Below are 25,768 nucleotides of genomic sequence, written 5' to 3'. Positions count from 1 at the left end.
AAATACACGTGCAGTTGGGAAGTGAACATGATTAAAAAATTGTATACGCGTCATAGTACCCGGGAATATCAGGCATCTGTAATCATTTATGCGAGCGGCACGGCTCGGATTAAATTCGCAAGCTGTAACAGAATTCGATGCTCATACTAATTAATTGCACTTTATAAAAGTTGCAGTTACCGGGATTATTCATCAATGGCGTACAGAGCGATTTGTATCACGTTACGATTCAGTAATATACGCATTTAATTAAAATAAGCAAAATATTTTTGGGGCGGTGGATCGAAGATTTTGTGCCTTCTCCCTCTTTCATTGAATTTTCGTACCCAGCCTGGACTATCTATATAAATGTGGGTCTATATGATATCGAATATATGTCTCTCTATATTATAAGATAATATATATATCTATACACGCTACACAGCGCTCGAAAAGAGAAAGAGAGTCTCCGCAATTAAAGCCCGAACACTTGTCGCTGATGGACGATTGGTTTTGCTCCAACTCGAATTAAAACGAATAAACTCGATCGTTCTTTGCGCGAATAATGAAATTTACAGTTTCTCAAACTCACATTTTTATCTTCTGTGCCATAATGAAAGTCGATGCTTTGTTCCTCTCTTCCGCAAATTTGTACAGATATATATACTCTGTTCAAGAATTATGGCAATGTTTGTTATTGGAAGTACTTTTATTTCTTGCGGTAAATTAATCAATCGTAAATCGAAACGAGACCGCGAGTTTTCAATTCCCAATGGGTATAATGGCATCGCGTCTCGAGTTTTAACGATATTACAGATAGACGGGGAAACGAATATTTGAAAGCTTAATGTCAGCAGTGGTTAACGTTCCATTAACTGCCAAGTGTTTCACAAGAATTTCTTTGGGCTTTCGAGTTTGTTCAAACATTTCGCGAATAAGCTCCAGTAATTCAATCTATTTTCGCTGACCTGACAAATACCCATGAACTCTTCACACTATACAGTTAGTTTTAAAATAAAAGTTGCATTTAAGAATCAAGCGCACGATTAAAATCGAAGCATTTTTTCAATCAAATTTGATCGAAGAAAAATATTAATTTTGCTCAAGTCACACAAAAGTATATTCGAAATTAAATCACGCGTGCATATAATTAATTATGTACTTTCGTATAAAGTCATCACAGAGTATTAAGTTGAAATCTGAGCGAGCACGCACAAAAACGTTAATCATTGCACTGGCGCGGGCGTCTCTTTAAACGTGGCGTACGCTTGTTTTCCGTTTAAAAAAGCTCGGCTTTCATCCTGACGTGACTGTTAACAATATTTACCACCCGCTCCTTTCACTCGCACAAGTGTTCAGCTATACATGCGTAAGAAGCAATTTTGCTTTCCCTTTTTTTTTTCAAAGTCACCGTAGAAAGTCTTTCTCTGTGTATATATGCTCACGTGTACTTACACACACTGTCCGCGCGGCTTTTTACTTTGTGCACTAGCCGACATTGCACACAGACACAGCTATAGCGCGCTTGAACGCGACGTTGAAAGCTTTCAAACGCACACGTGCGAGGCACAAAAGCTCGCGCTCATACAGCTAGATGCGGGTGCGAATATTTATTTATAATTTTCTCCGCGCCACTTACAATTAAGTATGTGTGCGCGCGTCATGAATGCTTGTATCTGCGCGAGCCGATCGTGCCACACAGGTGCAACGCGTGATGATACAAAGTCGCCGTATCGCTGTGTACGCGAGCGCCTCAAGCTCCCGAGCATTGTGTACAGGCTGCGATATACATACCAATAAGTAAGCTAGAAGACTGTGTGTATACGCGACATAGACAGGTAGCATTACTAATCGCATTAAACGTGGTCTAATTAATCTGGAGCTGACTATAGGTTACTCTCCAAGAGGGAGGAGGAGGTATTGCTCTGACGCTGCGCGCTTGCCTATAGTGCCACTGCTGTACACACGCCTAATATATATGAGTGCTTAGGTGTGGGTGCGCGCGACGTAGTATGCGTGTTTCCTATTCTCGGGAGCTAGGGATGTTTCTGCTGCTGCTGCTGCTGCTGCTGCTTCAGTATTTATAGGCTAGCGAGAGAGCATCAACACGACTTGACGAACTAGACGCTGTCCGCATGATAAATGTCTGCTCTTGTACCTAATCGGATAAGCTTTGCAGCTATTGCGACGCAGCTCGCACACACACACACACACACACACACACACACACACACACACACACACACACACACACATAGTCGCGCACGAGACGTTATGTGTGTGTGTTTAGGACGTGTGTAGGTGAATATAGGCGAACTCTTGAGAATCAGTGTGCGCCTCTCGCGCGCGGCCACACGGAATCTATTACGATCGCAGCTACTGCTACTGCTACAACTATACGCAGCACACAATCCGCCGGCGCGGAAGAGCTCAGCTCGAGGAGACAGGCCAACTATTTGCACCTGTAAATTAAGTCCCATCCTCTCCCCTGCTGGCTCGCTACTACTATATACGTCGAGCTCGCTCCTCTCTATCACGCGAGAGTAATGTATATTATAGCAGGTGCTGCTCGAGCAAATAGAGTATATATACGCGTGCGCGCCCGAGAAACGTTATTATTTTGAGTCTCGCGAGCTCGCGCGCTTCAATAAGTACATACGTATTATACGCAGTATATTCGTGTATATTTATATATACACCGGCACGGAGCGTAACGAGCTCGTTAAAATTTCACTTTCTCTCCTTCTCCTCGGAGCCTGGGTATATGTAAGTTCTTTCGCCACCGCAAGAGCTCTCAGCAGGACCTTATCGATATCGCACCGTACATATAATTTTCAGCCCCGTACGCGCAAACGCTTTTGTCAATTTAATTATAACGCTTCTCTCTCTCTCTCTCTCTCTCTCTCTCTCTTTCGTTTGCTTACTCGGCACGTTACAACCTTATACCTATCTCGTATACGTGATCTAGAACGGCGCCGTTATATAGGCGCGTGTGTGCAGCTTGTAAGAGAGAGAGAGAACTCGTGAACCATGAGCAAAGCACCGGGAATGCCAGAGCAAGAGAAAGAGATAAAAGTACATACCCTTTCTGTTGTAACCTGCAGAGAAAGAGAGAGAGAGCGAGAGAAAACTGGATTGAACGTGCGCTAGTAAAAATGCCAAGTATTATAGTATAACCGGCAAAAGTGACTTCTTATCCTCGCACATCCAAGCCATACTTCCATTCACTTGTTGTGTGAGTGGCGCGTTTTGGAATTTAATGTCGCGACAATGCAGTTGCTCATAATGCTCTCGAGCGTTTCCTCGTTTGATCGCAGTCGCCATTTAATGAAGAGGCAGTAGCAGTTGTTTTCGTAAATTTTCATCGAAGCTCGACCGTTGTCTTTTTAATCGTAATGGCTCCCGCGCTCTTTTACGTAATCTTATGACAAAATTACGGAAATTGCATTTCTCTCCACACAAACGCCAAATGAACATTGAAGTTTCATTCTCATTACTGGGCTTGTATATACATACATGTTTGTCGTTATATTATAGCTCCCTCTCTCTCTCTTTCTCTCGAGTGCTTACCTAACTATATATGTATGACACGCAATCACACTAATTCCACTTAGTTGGCAAATGAGCTCGTTTCGTTTGATCTCATATCACGTATTCGCCATTGTGCGTGCCTCTTCGCGTGCTGATTTATGTACCTATATATTACATAACTGCGCACCGATCATCCATTTTTTCCTAACATAAAATCCAGAGTTTTTTTTCCACTAACTGGAGCAAAAGTTAATTTTATCTTTCGAAAGAACTAATTAATTTTATCATTTTTGTACCTTGTAATACGGTTTTAAACGGCTAACCACGATCTTATTTCTTCTTCTCTTTTGGGTTGTGCAGTTCTTCCACTCGATATGTGCGCGATAATAAATTGACCAAAAAGAATTAAGGCCAAAGTGGAAATTTAGATTTAAAAGGTTTGTTCGACTCCGGACACGGACGAGGTAATTCGACTTTTCGTCATTAAATTGATCGACAGAATTACCGATTGAAATGAGAGCGAGAGAGAGAGATGAAAAGCGTCAAGAAAAGTACAGCGCTCGGCTGAGTCACTAAATAGCTTTTATCAGTAAGTTTCGCGTACAGCGGCTTTTAAAATATCCCTATTCATTTTGGTCGCAAGTACTTATTTATATATATGTTATATATTATTATAAACCGTATGAAAGGAACTCTTATACCAAGAGGTAAAGCGAGCGAAAGAGAGAAATATTTTGCTTTTATGAACGCGAAATGGCTCAGCCCTTTTCTTCCCTCTGTGTTAGCTGCGCTACTGACTTGAATGAAATAATTCCAGCCAAGGCAAGTACGTTTGCAAGCGGCACACAGCGCAAGCCTGTATATCTATACATTTAATAACGCTGAATTGAAAGCTTTTTCCATTTGCAGTTTCTATGGGGGTGGGGGAGAAAGAGAGAGAGAGAGAGAGAGGTTGCACGCAGACTCAAGCTGCCTTCAAACCAACGCGTTACGCGCTTGACCATAATTCGCGTTAGCTCGCTTATTGCACCGCGTCTTCAAGTACCTCTTCTCTTGCTTTTTGTAAAAATCCAAAAGCTTCAAGCGATCAAAGCTAAAGATACAGAGTCGCACTTTAATCCGACACGTTTCTTCTTTTTTTTCCTCCCTTTACAATTTCAGTCGAGCATTTGCCACGCGCGCGGGCGGCACACTGCTCACCTGCCTTTTGCCACCCCCTACCCGCGCACGCTTTCTCTCTCTCTCTCTCTCTCTCTTCGGGGGCCGGCTTCTTCTCTCACACTTTCGCGCAGAGAGTGCAGCTTTGCGTGTAAAGCTTTTGAAAGCTCAGCGCGACTGCCTATTGCAGCTGTGTTGCAGCAGTAGCAACAGCAGTAGCGGCAGCGGCAGTAGCAGCAACAGCAGCAGCAGTAGCAACGTCGACGTGTGTTTGAATAAAGCGCGCACGGGAGCGACACGGCGGGCCAACCGCGCGCCATGAATATTAACTATGCGCCGCTTTTGTTTGCAGCTCACACACGCCAGAAATGCCAAATTCGTCGAGCAAAGCTTTATACACCTATATACGTACATGTACACACGTGCGAGCGAGTTACGTATTATTTGTAGAATCGCGAATGTGTTCTGTGAGCGACGGAGAAAAAGAAATTACAAATACACTAATTTTAAAGTATAAACTCCGCGTCTGCCCGGTGCCAAAAGGTTTTACCGAAAGAATCGAAAACAAATGTAAAAAGCACTGTGATGCACTTAGAAACTTATCATTTTTGAGTAAACGTATAAAAGAAGTCGATCCTAAAAGCCGGTAAAGTTTTTCTTTGTTCCGGTTTTTCATTAATTTTTAAGACATTTAGAAAAAAAAAAATTAGTTTCCGCCAAAGTAACTATCGGTTTCATGTGCAATCCGATTGGCTCGGGTACTCAAGTTTCACGAGCTTTAAAGAGTGCCAGTGGGTAACAACAGCGTAGCTTTTGCCGATGAAGCGACTTAACAGCCATTCACGACTCGCTGCCAGCGTACTAATAATGTCATACCCGTTAAAAACTCGTATATAACAAGGGTGAAACAAGATGTCATTCGTGCGAGCGAGATGTTCGTCGACCAATTTTTTCTCTCTCTATCGCAGTTTAATCACGATTTCTTCGCCATCAACTCGGTTAAGCTCGAGACACACTTTTTAAACGATTTTTTAACGAGTACGAAACGTACTCGGTGAAAATATATTAATTATGATCCACGTCGCGAGTTGAAATTTAAACGCGGTCACTAATAATAATTATAATGAGAAAAAGCTAAATTAATATGAAACTCACGAGGCGCGCCAAGCACACGGGTTAATAATGAAACGAATGGGGTGAAGCGAGGAGGGAGAGCAGCTAGGCGGCGAACGCGCAAAAGAAGGAGAAAAAAAGATAATCAAGCGAAGAAAATCCAAGTCCTGCCGATGATAGGGAGCAGCGAGTCAGAATTGTATTATTGCCGTGCTCAATTCCCCCAAGATTATCTCGAGCGTTCGTTTTTCGCGCTCGGCGAGTCTTTTATCGCCGATTAATTGAATCGCGCACATAAGTCCACGCGGCTTTATATTTAACTTGTACGTAAAGAACGCAGGGGCAAAGAACCGAAGAAAAAGAGAAGGGCGAAGGAGGCGAGCAGAAAATTACGAGAAATTTTCTAGGGTTTGTTCTATTTTTCTCTCAAGGTACACATTTAAAGCGGTGGCAGCGGTGGCTGCAGCGGTCGTGGCTGCGAATGCGGGCGCATTTCTGCGCTGCGGGATAAAAGTGTGATGGGATTTACAGTTTCCGCTCGGAGGTTGCAATCCATACATATATACCTATACTTATACGCAGCCGGCCAAGAAAGAGTCTCGAGTTAGAAGTAAGCGCGCAGCTCGCGCACTATCAAAGTGCTGCCAACGGAAAAGTTGTAAGGATTCCGTTAATCTTTCTTGATAGAGCTCGAGCTCTTGTTTGAAAACGTTGCGGTCAACATCCATTAAAAGCAGCCCGCGCGGCGGCAGCGAGACCAAAGGAAATGATCGCCATTATACAACAGCTAGCTCGAGTCTCGACGTTTGAGCTTTTCCCAACGACCATCACGCGGCCGCCCCCTTCGTTTCGCAATCGCGCACGCGCGCGGCACGATCGTTCGTTCGCCGAAAACAAAAATACTTTTGTCCATTCGTCGAGCAAATTGTTTAATCTCTCTCGAAACGTGGTCGCGAGCGAGAAAGAGAGAGAGAGAAAGAGTTAAAAGCCCTTTTTTTCACCAAGTCAAGTCGTGCGTTCATACGCTATGCGCGCTCGCGAGCCCAGGCTGGACTCCTCAATAGAGCTAGATTGCGTTTTAAAATTCCATTAGCCGAACCAACGGGCAAATGGCATTTTTTTCATTATTTACACGTTGTACGCCCCACACGTGCATGCGCGCACATCATGCAGTCCGGTCCGCGCTTGTAAATTTGCTCAAGCATACATTTGCCTTTCGTTTCTACTCATACGTATGTCAAATTTGCGTCGATGGAAAAAAAATTGATTACATGTACCGACGGCAATTTTCAATAAACCGTTCATCCGCCACGAGTGAATAATAATCCGGCAGAGTTCAAGCTATATATATATATCTACACATGTGTGCGCGAACCGATCCAAACTCTCTGCGGCGGCGGTACATAATGCGTTATGCCCTCTCGCGCGCGCTAGCGCATATAATCCAAAGTGGCGAAACATAAAATGGACCGGCTTTATAATACAGATTATGTGGGGCAAATATTTTTGTTGTACTTGTGGACGCAGCGATATCTTGCGCGCGTGGGAATACGTGCGGCGTCAGCATGGCCTTTTGTACCTTTAAGACCACTCAAGCTAGTTTATACAGAAAATTTACGAGAGCAGCAGCAGCAGCAGCAGCTATATATGTATGCTCGTGCTCGCTCGCTTAGGCAATATTTGACCGCTGCCTGGCCATTTTCGTACCACGCCAATAACCTCTTTCCCTCTCTTTCTATGTATTGTGCGTGTAAATCTGATAACGTAAGCTACCCACTTGACTTTATCTTTGGAGGGGTTGCACGCGTGGAATATAAATTTATTAAAGTTTAAAAGGCTTATGAGTACCCGTCGAATATTTGCTTATATATGGGTAAGGCTCAGAATTTTTAAATTATCATGCGCTGGGAGTCGGATTAAGGCGCGCTTTTGATATACTTTACAACATAGAAAAATATTAGCAAGCCGAGATTGCAGACTTGAATTCGCTTGCATGCGAAAAAAGCCGTTTTTTTCAATGCTGATTCAGAACACATTTTTTACTCAATGGATGTATTTTTTGACTCTTGTCGTATTATTTTATGAGTTTTTCATTTGTGTAACTTAATTTTCGAAAATTTAATGATTATTTCCATGTATAAATCGAAATCCGCAAGCACAGCTTTAGCTATGTACGTGTAGGGATGCGATCGTCCTATCGGAAGATTATGTACCCAGCGCTCTACGCTGTGCTCGTGCTGCACACTTGGAGAGTATTTACGAGGCGCATAATTACATATTATTATACCGATTATAGCAAGTGTACACATAAGAAAAGGCTTTGACCTCATTTTCACGCGTCGTCGGGTCGCATCGGATGCAGCGCTCTCTCAAGATTACCTTTATCTTCCTCTTTCTCTCTCTCGACTACAAGAGGGTTACTTTTGTTTAGGCGCAGCTTATCTGTATACCGTGGAGTTAAAAAAGAAAGGACAAGAGCGGGAAAAAAAGAAAACGGTCCTACGCGAATTAGAATGGAACGAGTCGTGATCACAGTTGTTGATGCACTGCTGCTGTGCAACAGCAAAAAAGAAGAACAGGCCAAAGATGCATTGTCCATTCGCCGAGAGAGTAAGAGAGAGAGAGCATAAATTGTCCTGCAGTTTTACGCTCTAAAAGCTCTCAAGAATAAGCGCATCCGAACTCGGGCTAGCCTCGGCATTATGTTCACGCGGAAATGCAAGCGCACCCTCAGCTCTCGGCATAAGCGATGCGTGCAATACGAGTTCGCAGCTTTAGCGTACGTAGGCAAATATGTACACAATACGCCAGTTGTATCGGCCAATCTTTTGCCATAATGAGAATCTTTCTTTTCCGGCATCTTTTTTGCGCGCTCGCTCTCTCTTTGGTGAATAATAAATATCCCAGCGGCACTGCCAAGAGCGGCTGCAGCAGCCGTGCACACGTAGCCGCAAGCACCCGCGGGTACATTATACCGGCTGGAGAAAAAAGAAAGTTTAACGGGAACACGAGAAGAAAGCCACGTTAGGAATTCGCAGTTTTAACGACGCAATTATGATGAGCTTAAAGAGAATGAGCTTTAAAAGCAGCGAAACGCCAAATGGTAATCAGGACGTCGCGCGCTCTTATATCTATATGCCAGCCGGTAGGCTTCGTGCTGCTCATGCTATCTTCTCTCCCTTGCCCTTTGAGTTAAACGAGAGCGCGTACACGAATTTCTCCACGCTCGTCCCCCGAGCAATTAAAAAAATGTATATTTATATATTTCGTACATACGATATAACGAGCCAAGCCTATACGTGTGCATTCAACGCAAGCGTAAATTAGTACAGACGAGATAATATTTTAAGCCGATCGAATGAATTAATAATATACAACGCTACGGGCTTGGAAAATCGACGAATAAGCTTTGACTCGTGCCGCCGCTGCTGTTTCGTGCATTACTGCTGCTCTTCGCACAACATATACTCTCGCACACGCATGCATACAGACACGATCGCGTAATCAATATATAATATATTATATACCAGGCGCGTGGTCGCTTCGATAGCTATTCGCATTGCGCTTTATTCGGACTACTCGAATTCTATTGTTCGCGATTGATTACGCCCATACACACGCGAATACTTGCGCAAGCATACACACATACGCCCACGAGCGCACTTTCGCATATACTAGTGCTGCGGCGTGTATACGTTATATATATCGTATACTCGATCATGCACTTAAGGGGACCGACCTGTGTTAAAAGCTTAAATTCAAAAAATAGCTGTATAAATCGAAATAGTGGAATTTTTTTTTTGTGATCGTAAAATATGTTTATTAGACACCTGATTGACCAAAAAAAACTTCTATCCAAGCTCTGAAATGCCAATTATGCTTATTTTTTCATAATACTAAATATTATAATAGGATTCACTTGCCACGCGATTCTGACGTGGGCTTTTCATCAATATTAATCTATGGGGTCTCAAAATCTTCAGAAAAGTACCCTGATCCACTTAAGCGGAGCAGAATTTGAAAAAAAAGTTTGTTTTTCTTCCAAGAGCTTTAATATGGCTTCTAGTGTTGATAAAATACTAATTTTCTCAAAAATTGGCACATTTTGACGTGTATATAAAGTTCTACGCAATTTTTCAAAATTCTGCTCCGCTTAGGTGGATGAGAGTACTTTTCTGAAGATTTTGAGACCCCATAGATCAATATTGAAGAAAAACTCTTTTCAAGATCGTGCGGCAAGTGATTTATAACACAATATTTCGTCTTATGAAAAAAGTGATGTAATTGGTATTTCAGAGCTTGGGTAGAAGTTGTTTTTGGTCAATCTGGTGTAGAATGAACATATTTTACTATCACAAAAAAAAAATTTCCACTATTTCGATTCATATAGCTATTTTTAGCTGAAGCTGAATTTAAGCTTTTAACACAGGTCGGTCCCCTTAAATATATCTTCCGCGGAACTATATCGTTCATTGCCGCGATAATAAGCTATTGTATTAAAGTTAACGGTTATAGTTGAATCCCTGGCAGTTGTATATTTACGCCCGTACAAATTCTCCAGGACGAATCAACTACTCCCCGTTTCGCCGTATAGCCTTGGATTTAATAATTCAAAAGTTAGACGCTATACACAGTTCACGAACCTCTCTGTGTACTGGCAGTAATTTCAACTTAAGCCGGATTGCTTCCATTGCAACAGAAAGAGACAGAGAGAGAGAGAGAGAGAGAGAGAGAGAGAGTGAACTGCGCGCGGTGGTGGAGCAACGGAACTGCAGAGAGAAAGAGTCGCTTTTATTCCTAAAAAGCAGTCGAAGATTGGCCATCTAAGACGGACTCTGCAGCGAAACTTTTCTTGCTCTCTCTCTCTCCCGTTCGCTTTTGCTATATATATAAATGGTAAAGAGCAACTTTGGCGCGTTTAAAAGTACGCGGGCGCGAGAGAGAGAGAGACGGGGTCTACGTTAGGATCCGCGCGGAGTCCACGCGTGCGAGAGCTCGTCACCGAAGAACCAACTTTTAAGGGTCTTATTAAGAAGTCATTTTAAAGCCTCTGGCACTTTTTCACCTTTTCCCTACCATCCCTCCTTCGACCCCTCTCTCTCATCTGACTTGCAATGTCGCGAAATTTAATGTTATCGCGCGCGCAATATATGGATATATAGTGGACGTATATTTAGGATCGATCGATCCAATCGACGCAATTGCCGTCGCTACTCGCGTGTAACGTTTCTCTGGCTCTTGCATTTCGCTCGCTTCTTTATTCCATCGGCTGCCGAGTGGTGTTTAATCTTATACTTGAGCGAATGGGAAAAGAATAAAAGTACTAATTTCAGTTTAAAGTACTATTGTACAAGAGATATAAAGGCCGAAAGCTTCGCGCGCGAACAAAGATGTGTCCAACATATACATGTATATAAACGTGCTGCTCGCTCGGATACGTACTTCGAGCTCTCTTGACTCCGAGAGTTAAGTGAGTTTCATGTTAATGCGCGCAATGATTATAGCGCGTGAGAAGCGGACACTTTCGGCATTCAAGATGTTCTATTAACCGCGCCACGACTCGAGTCTCGCGCTCTGCTCTGCTATATACAGTCGAAATTAATTTCACCTCTCTGCAGAGACGCGCCGCGCCGTTTATTGTAAAAAGATCGCGCGCCCGAAACGAGCAATTCTCGTGTGATTTTTGATGGACCGTGCGAACGAGCGACTAAATGAAAAAGACGCGACAGCAAAGGAGGACTTTAAATATAGTATCCGAGATAATAAGCGAGCGGGTAGGAAAATAAAAAAATGAATAAATAAAAGGGGAAAAAAAGAAGAAGCGAAAAAAGCGGTGACACGTGTGCAATTCGGAACGATCGAGCGGATAGCTCGATGCCCCGATGAGTGATCGCGGCCAATCGCGGTGTAATGCTCTATTCTGGCTCTCTTTTCAACGAAAGCTGCTGCTGCTGCGCGCACATAGGCGAATAGCTGCTATTCACGGGCGCGTAAAACCCTGTGCTTTAGCACAAACAGAGGCGCGCGGGCCACGAGGCGAGTTCGTGCAACCGCAAAATTACGGAACGAAGCAAACAATCTGCAGCAGCAGCAGCAGCAGCAGTGCCAACGCGTGTGTTTATATCATTGTACGTGTGTGCGACGGGGCGCGGGGGAGCAGCGGGGCGTGCAACGTAGAGACCAGGGATGGCTTCGAAAACCAACCAGTGAAAGATCAATACTCTGCGTTTCTCTCTCTCTCTCTCTCTAGTCAATGCTGCCACTGTTCGACATTTTCCGCTCTTTTCTCTCTAACTGTACGCATTTATCGACGTGAGCTCGTTTGTATGCTGCAGCTTCCCGTTACCGTACGTACGTGTGTGTGTGCGTATCAACGCTAATAGCCTCCTTCGTCTCCACTTGTTATCTCTCGGCCGAACGCGTTTATATTTTATTTATTTTACTCTTTTGCGTACTGGCTCGACCGTGCAGACCGTCCCAGTCAGTCCTCCCAGAAGACGAGTCAATCTCTATAAATTCTCGGGATTATTTTTCCTGCTCTATTTTGCTCGCAGCGCAGAGCCTCGGACGAATGGCGTAAATTTTTACCTTTTATTTTTTTCTCCCTCTTTCTCTTTTCTCGCGTAATTGCCAACGTCACGTGCTGTCGTTATATAAAGGCACTGTATATACTCGTACGTGGGTATATGTGGCTTCTAAATCATATCTACGAGTTCGTGTATGGAGCAGAAGGCAGTAATCCGCTAGGAAATAAGCGGAAAATAAATGGAAGTGTATGGTAACGTATATAGACGTGTGTTTTGCTGGCTATATAGGTGCCTCTGGCCTCCTCCACCGCCTACTTTCGTGCAGCTATATAATGGAGTCTTAAATGCCCTTTGGTATTAAGGCCCTGCAGTGATTCAGTAAGAGAGGAAGAGATTTTACGTGCCAGACGTGGCTGGCAATGGTGGGGTGTCAAGGGGTAATTCATTTCGATTTTTTCCAAACGATTTGTCCCGAAGCAATGGCGAGAATGATTTCTTATCTTGGTTTCGCGTGCAATTGTACCGGCATATTCGACGCTTCATGTTAATTACTTAATATTAGGTGCTCAAATCATCTCATCATCTCGTTTCGCTCGTCCAATAAAATGCATAATATTTAATTGTGCGCCTGTGCGTACAAGCGCGTAGAATGATATCAAAGGCTCTCGGCATATTAGCACAAAGTCGTGCACGAGCGCTCAAATTCGACGTTTGAATCATTAATGTATAACTGCGTGTGCGTGCACGCATACGAAAAGCATACACATGCATAGCACACACATATACACTATACGCACATGCATGTAGGGCAAAAAGAGCAAAGATGGATGTGCGCTTTGCGGCGCTCGAGTGCGTGGCATGTGTGTATATATGTACGCGCGCATACAGCAGCACAGTCGAAGCCAGAGCTATGCGGACTAATAGAGAGGAAGTCAGAGAGGAGCAAGTAGTCGAGGTTGAGGCTGGGAAAAGGAAGCTAACCTCGATGATATGTGCATCCGCATTACACGCGTGCCCGTGGCAAGTCGAGCGTGAAGCACGTATGACGTCGTCGTCGTCGTCGTCGTCGTGCAGCCACTACTGCTGCACGCTTTGCGACGCGCACTATATTACTCATGCCTCGACGAATGACCTGCACCCGCAGCTCGACTCAATTCCACCCCCTGAGCAGCCGCTCCCTCGCTTCCTCCCTCCTCCCTTTACCTCCCTCGATCTAGTCTAGGACTCATTTCACTATAGGTATACATCAACGATTCGATTCGCGTAATTGCGAGGCAAACTGCAGCCGAAGCCCCAGACAAAAGACGGTTTCACGATTTTAAATTTTCATCCTTAACAATCGGCACGTCGCATAATTGCGACAGTGGCAGCATACGGTACGTGGGTATGGTAGTACGTTGATAGAAGACACGTGGCTCACGGCTGCCTGCTCGGGATAACAAGGACTCCCGGCAGCAGCTCCCCTTTTGTACGCAGCGGGTATCCATCCGGATCGACCTGTACACGCGCTAACTTTGTAATTTGTGGTTTTGCAGTTATATATGCATAGCTCGACGATAAAATATTTTCACCGAATTTGGCGTGCAAGTTGGGGGGTCGAGTCACGCTCGATCGGAGCCTCTCGCTCTCTGTGTATATGGCAAATTCGCGCTTCTCTCCCGCACCCACCGTCTGACCTAACTAAAGTTGTACCACTAATTTCATTACAACTGACCGAATTAAGATTCTCGGATATACGATACGCTTGTATAACTAATGCAATAAGCGGTATCTCTCGCTCCCCTCCATTCGCGCTCTCTCTCTTTCTCTGCCATACCCGCACGCGCTTGCGAGTGCATAATTAGAGTGTTCGGCAAAGAATTTGAGACGTTGCGCGCGAGCGCGTTTGCCCACGGCAGCGTTGCGGAGCGAGTGTATATAACAGGATTGCCTGAGCTAGTTATAAAATTGTTTAAAGCTTGTTTCTCGCCAGCTTTCAGGGCGCTGAAATTCCAAAAGAGAGAGCGAGAGAACGAGAGGGAGAGAGAGGGAGAGCCGAGCAGTGCACAGTGGCAGTAAGCTACCCGAAGCCACTTCTTGCGATGATTAATGGCTCATTGCACTTTTCGTTCTCGTTCGTTTCTACGTGCGAGTGTGCGTACGTGTGTGTGTGTGTGTGTGTGTGTGTGTGTGTGTGTGTGTATGGGTGTACAGTATACGTGCGACTATACGAGTGCGCTGCTTCGCGCACGGGGAATTTATTCGCTAATTTAGCGAAAACTCCACGCGCAGCCTCGTTGTGTGCGCGTTGTTACTTTTGCTAGAATGAACTGTGCAGTGGTAGCGCAGCAGCAGCAGCAGCCGCTAGCAGCCCGAGTGATGAACAAGTGTGGCTTGGATATACGTTCCGTCTGGGCTCTATATACAACTCTATATACAGACTAGCGTCCATTTTAATGTAAAATTGCGCGAAACGAGAAAAGCAGCAGAGTAGGGGAGAGGCAAGGCTTGAAAGAAACAATGAATTACTGAGATTTTTATCCTCGATGAAGAGAAATATACGTGCGGTCCGGAACAATCGTCGATTCTGACATTGATTTATTTATTAAATTCTACAATTCCCAACTAAAACTCAAACAAATTCTCAAAATTTTAAATGAAATATTTTTGCACAAAAGTAAATGTACCAAAGAAACGATAATATCATGATTTTGTTGTTGTTGTATTTTTACAGTGTACGGCAGATGCTGGAGCGACGATGACGAGCAGCAGCAGCACCTGGAGCACGATCTCGAGCCGCTGAATCGAGGCCCGTACTTCGACACGTCGGTCTCGCACAACGTCACAGCCCTCGTCGGCAAGACGGCGCTGCTTCACTGTCGAGTTCACAACTTGGGTGATCGCACGGTAATTACCATGTCGAGGCATAGAGAAAACTTTCTGCTATATGTATCCCGTAAGATCCGCGAGAAGCAAAATCAATCGACTCCACCCCCTGAGCGAGGCTTTAACCCCCCCCCCCCCCCCCCCCNGGCTTTAACCCCCCCCCCCCTCTCCCCCGCTGCTCGTACGTCCGTCACTCTTTGCCGTAGCAGTAGAGCAGCTCCAGCAGAGTTATTTGCATTGTAAATTTCTCGGGCTCATTTAAATCGTTCGACTAGTCGGTTGTCGGTCTCTGTGCGCGATCGATATCTCTTATCTAGGCGAGCTTAGCGCCACAGCTATAATAATGTGCCGGGTGCAATGGCTATGTAGAAAAAGCGAAGAGTAATGCATGCCGCGATACATATTCGATTGTAGCAAACTTGTGTTCACGTAGCCGGCGAACAAATTTAATCTCTATCTTGCTCCGAAGCAAAGCAGCAGCTTCCACTTGATATTTATAAAAGTTTCAAGAGGTACAACCCACGCGCGCGCGAGGCTCGCTCGACTCACTCTCTGCGCATATAGCCCATTAGATTTAGTGGTTTACGCTCTGAAAAGTAGATAAGTATCGGTATTAGGGGATGAAGCAGTATCAGCGAGCCGGAATTTCTCGAATTTGCGCGAGCTTTTCTTCCGCTACTCGTAGCATTTTAATCAATTCTTCTTTTATGTTCATCAAGTATTCACACTTATTAATGCGAGACTCTCTTGAGCTCGTAAATAAATGATGCCTCTATATATCGATACATCAGCGTCGGCGCAACTGAAGTAGTGATCTTGGAGCTAATTGAGTAGAAAAATAACCATGGATTAAAGTGCACCTTATTTTCTTCCTTTTATTCCTCTTCAAAAAAAAAAAAAAAAAAACTAAATTCGCTATGAACAACAATGTTTGGAAGTGTGCTCTCGTTTGTGAGCTACCGATCAAAGCATTCGGAAATGCATACGTCGCTGGATGATCTAGATGCGTCATGAATTGTCGCTTGCGAGGGTTTTATAATGTATCTCGCAGTTCGTGTATGCACGCACGCAAGAGCAGCGAATACTCCGGGCATTTTATACTTACGATGATTTTCCTTTTCGAGCTAGTATATACGTATACAAGAGAGCCTGGCAAAACTCAGCGGTCGGTATAACGGTGAGAAGTAGGTGCATAAATACGCCCATATAAATACGCGCGTTGGGGAGAGTTTTTTTCCACAACATTTACTATACACTTCTCTTTTGCACTCCAGAGTAAGAGAGAGAGAGAGAGAGAGAGAGAGAGAGAGAGAGAGAGAGAGAGAGAGAGCGTCGAGCGAGGGAGTGTACCGTCACAGCGCGTGTACTACCCACTTGCCTGGAATAGAAAGTACATTTCTATACAACTGGCTCGCGCACAGCTCTTGTGCCATATATATACACCCGTACATATATATGTGATAAAACGTATTATAAAGTAGACGTGCGCATATATATATATGCGCATACATGAGAAAAAGAGGGAGGCAGGTACTTTGGGCTAAATTCCGAAAAGTTGTCGCCGTTTTTTTGTTATGTTTCATTCAATCTCTCTCTCTCTCTCTTTTCGCTGCGTATGCACAGCGGCTCAACGTTAAGGCGAAAAATATAACGCCCTACTTTTTCATCCACGCGCGAGCGAGCGAGCTAGGCGCTAATAAAAACATTCGCGCTCGCGCGCGTTGTTTATGCGCAAAAAATTTGCATTCGCAAACATTTATCGTCCGGGGGTTTTGGTGCTATCCCTTATAAGCGCGCGCTCGCACGTTTATAATGACGCGCGTTCGCGTAACACATGCCGTGATACGACACCTACACACTGCAGTCAAGCCCGCGCGCTCCTGCTATAGCCCACCCCAATCACTGCGTTTGTAATCCTCCTCTATCTCCCGGTGTATACACAGTGCGCAGCATGCACACACACACACACACACACACACACACACAGCAGAGAGCCACCATACACGCAATACCGGAACGAGTGTACGTACGCGCGTGTACGGGTGTACAAGACGCTCATTAGCCTCATAAACGACGCGTGTTTAAACCGATAGAATTCGCAATTTCGGGGGACCGTTCGCATTACAAGCGACGAGCAAAATAACGTTGTACCGTCTCTAATATATATTTCGGGGCCGAGTCCGGTATTATAGTTTCATGCAGTCGCGCGCACAATCTCTAGACTATGCTCGCGTATAGCCTCTGAAATCAAATACAGCGCGCTAAAAAAAACAGCTCATCCTCTCTTTCCGAGAATGCAACTACGCCACGCAGAGAGAAAGAGAGAGAAAGAGAGAGAGCGCGTAAAAGCACGCGGATCGTGTGTTGGCCCGCCAGTGACTATACTGCGTACAGCATACACTCGCACGCAGACAGCCAGACTGTATCATCATATATATATATAGGTAGCGTAGGAAAGTATGCGCGCGAGCGCAAGCGAAAAAGGAAACGTGCCGTATTCAAATTCTGGCCATTCAGCTCGTGTCCCGCCATTATCTCTATACTATACCTAATGCTGCTGAGCTCCGCAGCTCACGGGCAGGAGCCTCTTTTCTTTCTCCTTTTTTTTGGCGAGTTCAATATTTTTTTTTACCCTCTCTTTCTCTCTCCCTACTAAACGGCGGGTTTCAATCTGGCGCGTTGGCGGTGAAAAAGTCATTTGGAACACAGGCCGCCAACAGCTCTCTCGTGTACATCACGACCGCACACAAGCTCGCGCGTCACGTACATGTATTTTATATAAGCTGCAAACTTCATTTCCCGCTGTCCGTAGCGTTTTCTGCGCGTATACACACGATCAATCTCCCAAATCTTCCGAGAGAGGACGACGACGCACAGCAGCCGCGACAAACGCGTAACGATGATGATGATTGCCCCTGCACCGCAGAGATGACTTATTAATTGCTTTTGCGCTGCACAGATCAAGCGACGCACGCCACAACGACTATCGTACGCGAGCGCGGATTTGATTGCTCTTGCCTGACAGTGTACGGGTACTATGCGCGTAGAATGTACTACCTGCGAACTTTTATTGCCCCCCGCGTTCCATACACCGAGAGTCGAGCGCGCGCGAATAGTATCAGCGCGACCTTTAAAGCAAACGCGAATAATATACGCGTATGTACTTGTATGCGCTCGCGCCGAGATTGGAGCGAGCGTGAAACGCGCGCGCGCGCGTTATAATACCAGTAGATTACGATCCACAGGCGCGAGGACATTAATTTTCGTTCGCGGTTGTTCTCATCGAGGATTCATCGCACGACGAGGCCTTATTATACGCGGCAACAGCAGCAGCAGCAGCAGCAGCAGCAGCAGCGACCGGCGCACGCAGCTGATATTTTCATTACAGAAACCGCGACGGCAGCTTGCGTACAACGCGAAATTGTTGCATTTTATCTAAATGCAAATTCGATAAAGTTTACGCCCACGTGTATCTCTTTTAGCTACTCTCTCTCTCTCTCTACTCCCTCATTCCGACCTCTCGCCTGCGCATACACTCTCACAGCACTCGCTCACTCGTGGCTCTGATAATGTATAAATTACGTTTTAGACGCGGCGCGGTGCGTTAAAATCGAAATTACGCGCGTTTACGCGAAAATACGTGATATAAAGTTTCTGGCTACGCTGGATGGCAACCGCGTTGGTATTAAATATAAGCTAATTCGCGTAATCGGAACGACGAGCAGTTCTCGTAAGATCGTATAACAATGGTAAAGCCGAATGCAATAAGTGCGAGTGTGTGTGTGTGTGTATGGGTATGTTGTGCTTCGCTGCGTAGAAGTAATAATAAGCCGGCTAATAGTCGGTGCACGCGCACCTCCCCATAATATGAAACAACGACAAAGTTACAACTCGTTTTTGTCGAGTACTGCAAGCGACAATGTTAATTCACTTTCTCTGTATGTGTGTGTATAGTAAACGGGGTAAGATTTCTCGACTGGAACGCAAGAAATAGACAAAGAATTTCGCGGTGCCGCGAGTACGACCATATTTCATTCGACGCACACACTCAGGTACTCTCGTGTATATGATACGTGAAAAAGCTCGAGTTCGACTGGATGAAACCGAGTCCGCGCGCGCGCGCTCTTTGCTACGGTTATCGAGCTATTCGTCAATCAACACATCGATACAAGCGCGGTTGTATTCACCGAGCGATGATTAATCTCCCGTCGTAAGCTATATACACACACACTTATATATGGCTTTTTGAGCTCGAGAGCCGAGGCAAATATCGTATCGCGTATCTCTTTATAATTATGGCCCGACGAGGCGAGCTGCCGCGTAACATCTTTATAATCTAAAATTAAGTGGATAATACATCACGAAGCGAGCTGCTCTCGTCGCGTTGAAAATAAAGGAAAAATGAAAAAAAAAAAAGAAAAACGAGAAAGAGAGAAAGAAAAGAACGAGTAACTTTATCATAAAGTACACACCGCATATACACAGACGGAGCTGACTGTAAGGCACGAGGGGGAAGGAGGAGGACGCGCGTACGGGCTCACCGAGAGAGAAGTGAGTAATTTTTCAAATCGGAAGCAGTCGGTGGAACAGTTAGCCCCGGTAGTGGTAATCCGCCGCTTCTTTCCTGCGCGACGCGCGCGCGGCCTCGTTTATTTTTTCCTCACTCCCCCCACCACCCCCCGCGTGTCCGCACATTCATACCTACGTACCTATATGTGCGCAGTAATTGCTATTATTATATATCAAACTGGCACACCACAACGCGGTACTTATGTTCGTTTTTTCCTCTCTTGAAATAAAAAAGGGAAGGAAAAATATATGTATTTTTCAGTTAAAACATATTACTTTGAAATGTGTATACGCGTACAGCTCTCATTTGCGTATTTACGCGAATGGGTCTTTTCACCCCTGAATATACGCGTATACACGCGCGTGCACTCGACCCTTTTTTTATATTAATCAAGAGACGTCGGACACATTTTCATTCGTACGTCCCTTCATCAAAGTTTTGACGCACGCAAAAAATATCTCGTACGCAACGTTTGGTTCTATTAGCCGGGCGCGCGACGCATATCTACTACACGGCACATTACAAGTAGTACGCGATTGGTTATAGTCAGACGAGCTCGCGATAAATAATCGCATTTCGCCGCTTGTTATATTGCTTTTTACTGCTCGCGCGGGTGGGCGTACATACGCACACAGCAGCATACACACACTCGCGTTCGTTGCCTGTTTTTCTTTGCCTGCTCGACAGTGCACACGGCACATGGACGAACTCGCGCTGCGTATATTTTTAGTAGGTGCGCACGCGTAATAACTGATGATTTATTTGAAAAATCGCCTGCTACAGCGATACGACATGCGCTCCAAAATGAGATATTTCTTCGGGGCGGTACAAGCTACTGCTCGTTATACCGCCGCTACACATGGCTTGATGATATATAAAATCGTGCTCGAAATTGATTTGCTCTATTAAGCTTGTGCGCACGTATGTGTTTTTCCTGCGCTAGCACTAAAGTACTATGCATTGCCAATATTTTTACTTTTATTGTCCATGCTGAATGTGTGTACACGATACACACACACATGAGCGCGCGTATTTGTATAGGTAGCGAATTGTACGCGCTACACAGACTCGCTCGCGCTCCAAAAGTATCGTTATAATTTCCAATGTGTATATCTGGCTATGCTCTACGGCACACTTGCAGTGCACCAGCCGAAAATTTCAGCTTGTAATAACGGAAATTCGCCGGGTTGATCGCGAGCTGCGTTTATAGTTGCGCTTTTGGGTGCAGTTTGTCAATCATAATGTATAAATCATCGCGTGTTACAAAGATTTTTCGCCGTACGCCAGATACGCATACACGAGCGGCGGCGGTGGCGGCGCGCGCACGACGACATTAATTATTCTACGTTTGTTTGTCGAGCCTTGATGATGCATGTGCCGTGTATGTACATTTAACTGGTGCACAATAACGATTTCAAGAGGTTCACAAGCTCGCAACGCGAGTTTGGGACACGGTGGCGCGAAGGAGGGGAAAAAAGGGACCGGCGAACGAACGCGTGCCAAGTTCTGTTTACACACCGCTCCGAAAGCTCGCACATAAGCTCGCTGTATGTATTTATACGCGAGCACTCGAATGTGCTCAAAAATGAAAATAAATGTATCGATCGTTGCGATTTTCCGCTATTTTACGGATTCAAAGGTCCTCGCGCGTCCCCTCGTTATTTTCTCGAGCACGCATATCCACACCCTCGCGCCTGCACGTTTGTATAATTATAAGATAAACTCGCCGAAAGAGAAAGAGAGAAGTAGAGAGAGAGAGAGAGAGAGAGAGAGAAAACCGTACACGCGAATGAAAAGACTTTTGCTATACACATAGTTGAAATAAAGAGGCGTGCGCGCGTGCACCGGCACCGGTTCGCCTGCATAAGCCCACCGAGATAGAGGGTAAATGTATTCTTCTAATTAATCTTGTCGGCCCCTTCGTGTGTACCCTCGTCCTGCTACCGCCGTTGCTGCGGTCGCCGTAGAAATGATAAAAATTTCGATGTCATAACACACAGTAGTTCACCTGTGCAAAGCGTATGAGCATACATCGCGCTCGAGCTCGAATTTTTATTATTTTCGATAACTTAATTATTCAAGTTTATAATAAAAAAAACTAAAATTTTTCGAATGAATAATCTTTGGTCTCAGGCACGCGCGAGCGCGCGCTTCATCGGGAAAAAAATTCAAATAAACCCGCGCTGAAACTCTCCATTATGTTAAAAGACGATCAAGAATTCGAAAAATGTCAAGAGCGCATCGCACGAGTCGTTATATATTCGTGCACGCGGGGGGATCGCACGCAGTGCACTGCAAAGGCGGTACGATATCGCAGCGCAGCTATACACATATATATACACAATGTGCAGAGGTCGCGCGGCACATATATTACATCTAAATTAACGAGGTATTTACACTTATAAGCATATTGCAGGTAGAGCGCGCACTCGAGTTATATATAACGCGGTATATGCTAATCGTATATAATCTCGTACGCGCTCGCGTCGATGGTATGTGTGCGCCGCGTCCCGTATATGCATGCGCGCGATCATAGATGGTAATCGGAATTCACTGTGCATATATATGTATAATAAAGCGGTCCACCCAAAGTTCAGCGAAATACCGCGTGAATAGACCCCAGGCGCGCGTAAGCCCTCCCGCGCGTCGAATCCTCGCGCGCTTATGTAATAAATACAATTTCTATAATGTCGCATCGCGACGGCCGATAGACACGATCTTGATTGGAATATTATTACGCAGATTGATAAATATTTGTACGTGTATGCTTGTTGCAGGTGTCATGGGTGCGGCATCGGGACATACACCTGCTGACGGTGGGCACGTCGACCTACACGTCGGATCAGCGCTTCGTGGCGACGCACTATCCGCGCACCGAGGACTGGACGCTTCAGGTCAAGTACCCGCAGCAGCGAGACTCCGGCACGTACGAGTGCCAAGTATCCACGACGCCGCCCATCGGCCATTTTATGCATCTCTCCGTCGTTGGTCAGTATTATACATACATATGAAACGACGTCCATACAACTATATATCCCCGTGTGCATTATGTTGCCTTTGTGCGCGCGAGAAAGCTGCTGATCTTTATTCTTTTTATATGTATATACGCCTATATACTCGCCGACTACATCGTTTACGCTCTAAAACCCCCTTGTGTATATATAACATTACACACTGTGTGTATATGGAAGAGCTTTACGCGCGCGAGCACATATATACACACACCAACACTGGAAAGCTTTTTAAAAAGAAACTCCGGGCTTGTCTCGAAGACGACGACGACGACGACGCCGGTGATCAAAGCCATGCACCGAGTGTATTTATAATATCTTTTCTCCGTCATAATGTCAAGCCCCATCTCGACGTTATAAAAGAAAAAGTTGTTTATTTCTTTTCAGGCCTTCTCGCTTTTTTATGCCCTCGCGCGTGGACGTATATTTACGTACACTCTCAAGCCCGGCTTTTTCGTCCAAAATCTTCGGGCATTTTTCGTGTTCGCCGTACCGCCCCCTGCACGTCCAACGGCGTAGAGAATCACCGCACTAAAGTACGATACGCTGCTGTGGCTGCTGCTGCTGCTTGCCAATGTGCAAAATTGCTCCACGTGTATTTTGTTACCATTGAGCAGACTATTTTTCATCTATGCTCCAAAACATAACTAATGCTCATACACGCGCGCGTGCCCCAAACGACGATTTATCGATTTCGCCCTACACCATTGACAACTTGACATTCTTATGTTCTCTGTGCGCGCAAGTAGAGTTAGCCGCATATTGATACGTAATAAACTTGGATGAAAAAAGGGGAACGAGGAATTTAACATGCGAGAGAGAGAGAGAGAGAGAGAGCGATGGTGACGCCGAAGGGCGATAAGCGCGCCGGCGGGGGAGGGAGAAAAAAAATGAAATTTACGAATTTTTCCGTTAAAACTCGCATTCCTTCTGTAATATAAAGTTGAGGAGTGTGCGCCGAGGCACAAAAAAAAGTTACTGGCGCGAGAAAACTTTTGCCTCTCTTTCGACAACGCCGACGACGAGTTAACAGTTATATACGTGTTTGTCAAAACTTTTGAGCTGCCGTATGCATGCATGAAAATACGCGCGCTTCTGTGTGCGTGTGTGTGGATGTGGGCGTAGGTCGGGTGTAGTATTTGTGGTACGCTCGCGAGCTGTAAGCGTATGCGCGAACGATAAGCTCGTAAAAAATAATACCAATGTTTTGAGAATAAGGAAAAAAGACAGAGAGGAAGAAGCGGGAGCGGATGACGCGCGATACGAGCTCGGTCAGGCGCTTGTGCTTCGCTCGGCTACGTAACGCAGCGCAAAAGTTACGATAGCTTTAAGTCCGATAAATAAAAGAAATTTTTATGTATAGTTATTACTTTGAAATAACAAGCTTGTTTGTATAATAAATAAATATAGTAGACAACCTTGGCAAGTTTATAAAAGCACAAGAACTTGGTCATACGTGCACGCTATAGCTATACTCCACGTACCGCATGCACGTTCGCAGCACACGGATGAGGGTGTGTGTGTATAGGCGAAGCTTTTCTTCAGTCCTGTCTAGTTTCCAGGAGCGAATAGCAAAGTTTACGACAACATTCAACATGAATTGTTGGCAAAACTTATACACGCGCCCGGGCTCGACGCGTACCACGAAGAGATTTTGTCTCGTCTATACAGTCACACTCATACAATGTGCATGTGAGCGTACATATATATAGAGAGTACATGCATGAGTATGATCCATACGACTAAACGCTGGTAAATAATGTCCCCTCGTCGAAAGGACTAAAGCAGGTCGTTTTTTGTAGCGTGCAAATGATTTTATATATGGCCCGACGTGCAAGCTCGCTATACCAGGTTGCGCAAGACCGCGAGCGTACGTGGAAACTAAAAATTATACGTGTGCGCGCAGGGGCGGCGTAGTAGGACGAATGCTTAAGCCGCAGTTCGCCGCCGACAATCAGAGCTGAAAAATTTCATTTTTTGTCAGTTTCGTTCTGGGCGTCGCATTTTGAAAAATTATTACTTTTTCTTGGACTCTCGCTCGCGCTCGCGCAAGAGCGACAAACAAGATGAAGTGCACTGAATTTTTTCGCGCGCCGTTGGGACTCGGGTGAACATTATGTAAGCGCCTCGAGAAAACGCGCGCGTATTACTCGCGGGCAAAAGTGCTGGGAAATTTTTTTTCCCCGCGTATGTGCGTGTCAAATTTTTATTCTATCCAAAAAAAATCTAAGCTCGTATATAAAAGCGAGAGCAAAACAAGTTTTCAACGTTTAAGGAGGTTCGATAGCACTTTCAAGGGGCAGGCGGGGCGAGGGGGTCGCCTATGCTTATACACGGGCACGAAGTAGTGATACCAACTCATGGGAACAAAATATTATTAGCAAAACAGCATGTAGCGGCCGCACGGCACTTATAGGCGAAACTGCTTAACTTCTATCTCGCTGAAAAACCCCCTAAACGCACTTAAAAAAAATATGTGACTTATGATTTCGATTGGAAATTTCCTCAGCTTTCCGATGATAAAGTCAGATTTTCAAAAATTTTCCATTTTCCACGGAAAATTGTAAAAATAAACTTTTAACATTAAATATCTCAAAAAGCGCATTTTTAAGATTTTTTAAAGTAGTCTCAATCGAAAGCTGAGGAAATTTCCCATCGAAATACATATTTTTCATAGAGTACATTTTATTTTTACTAGCTGAAATACAGCGATGAACGTGTAAAAACGCGACATTTCGGCTCGCGTGGCTCAGAATCTCACGTTTTTAGACTTGTTTATTGAGCATTCGGTGTTGTAAAACGAGTCGTTTTTTTTTCAAAATGATCAATACCTTCTTGGCTTTCTAAAAAATAGTTTTTTTTTCATTTCTTAAGTCTAATTCGTTTGCATAATGCTTTTTTTGTGACATTGTTGTAACTTTCCCCATAAGACCCATGTATAAGACGTCGTTTTTGATTTTTTTTTTCTCGAAAACTAGATTGTAGATCAATCTAAGATTTTAACAGTGCATTCA

The 25,768-nt window shown here is 44.8% G+C and overlaps 1 protein-coding gene across 3 annotated transcripts in view; it reads left to right on the top strand.

The window, feature by feature from the left end:
- LOC106650339 (zwei Ig domain protein zig-8-like) overlaps window positions 1-25,768 on the top strand; it is a 59,616-nt gene that overhangs the window by 5,523 nt on the left and 28,325 nt on the right. For all 3 annotated transcript variants that reach the window (XM_023462418.1, XM_023462419.1, XM_023462417.1), the window contains 2 exons: window positions 15,022-15,194; window positions 22,521-22,731. In XM_023462418.1, coding sequence (XP_023318186.1) covers window positions 15,022-15,194; window positions 22,521-22,731 — 384 coding nt within the window. The remainder of the gene's footprint in view (window positions 1-15,021; window positions 15,195-22,520; window positions 22,732-25,768) is intronic.

This window comes from Trichogramma pretiosum, unplaced genomic scaffold (assembly GCF_000599845.2).
Source record: "Trichogramma pretiosum strain Unisexual culture from Peru unplaced genomic scaffold, Tpre_2.0 scaffold3, whole genome shotgun sequence".
NCBI classification, from domain to species: Eukaryota; Metazoa; Arthropoda; class Insecta; order Hymenoptera; family Trichogrammatidae; genus Trichogramma; species Trichogramma pretiosum.
Note: the sequence above shows the minus strand (reverse complement) of the source record. Positions and strands in the feature narration are given on the sequence as shown.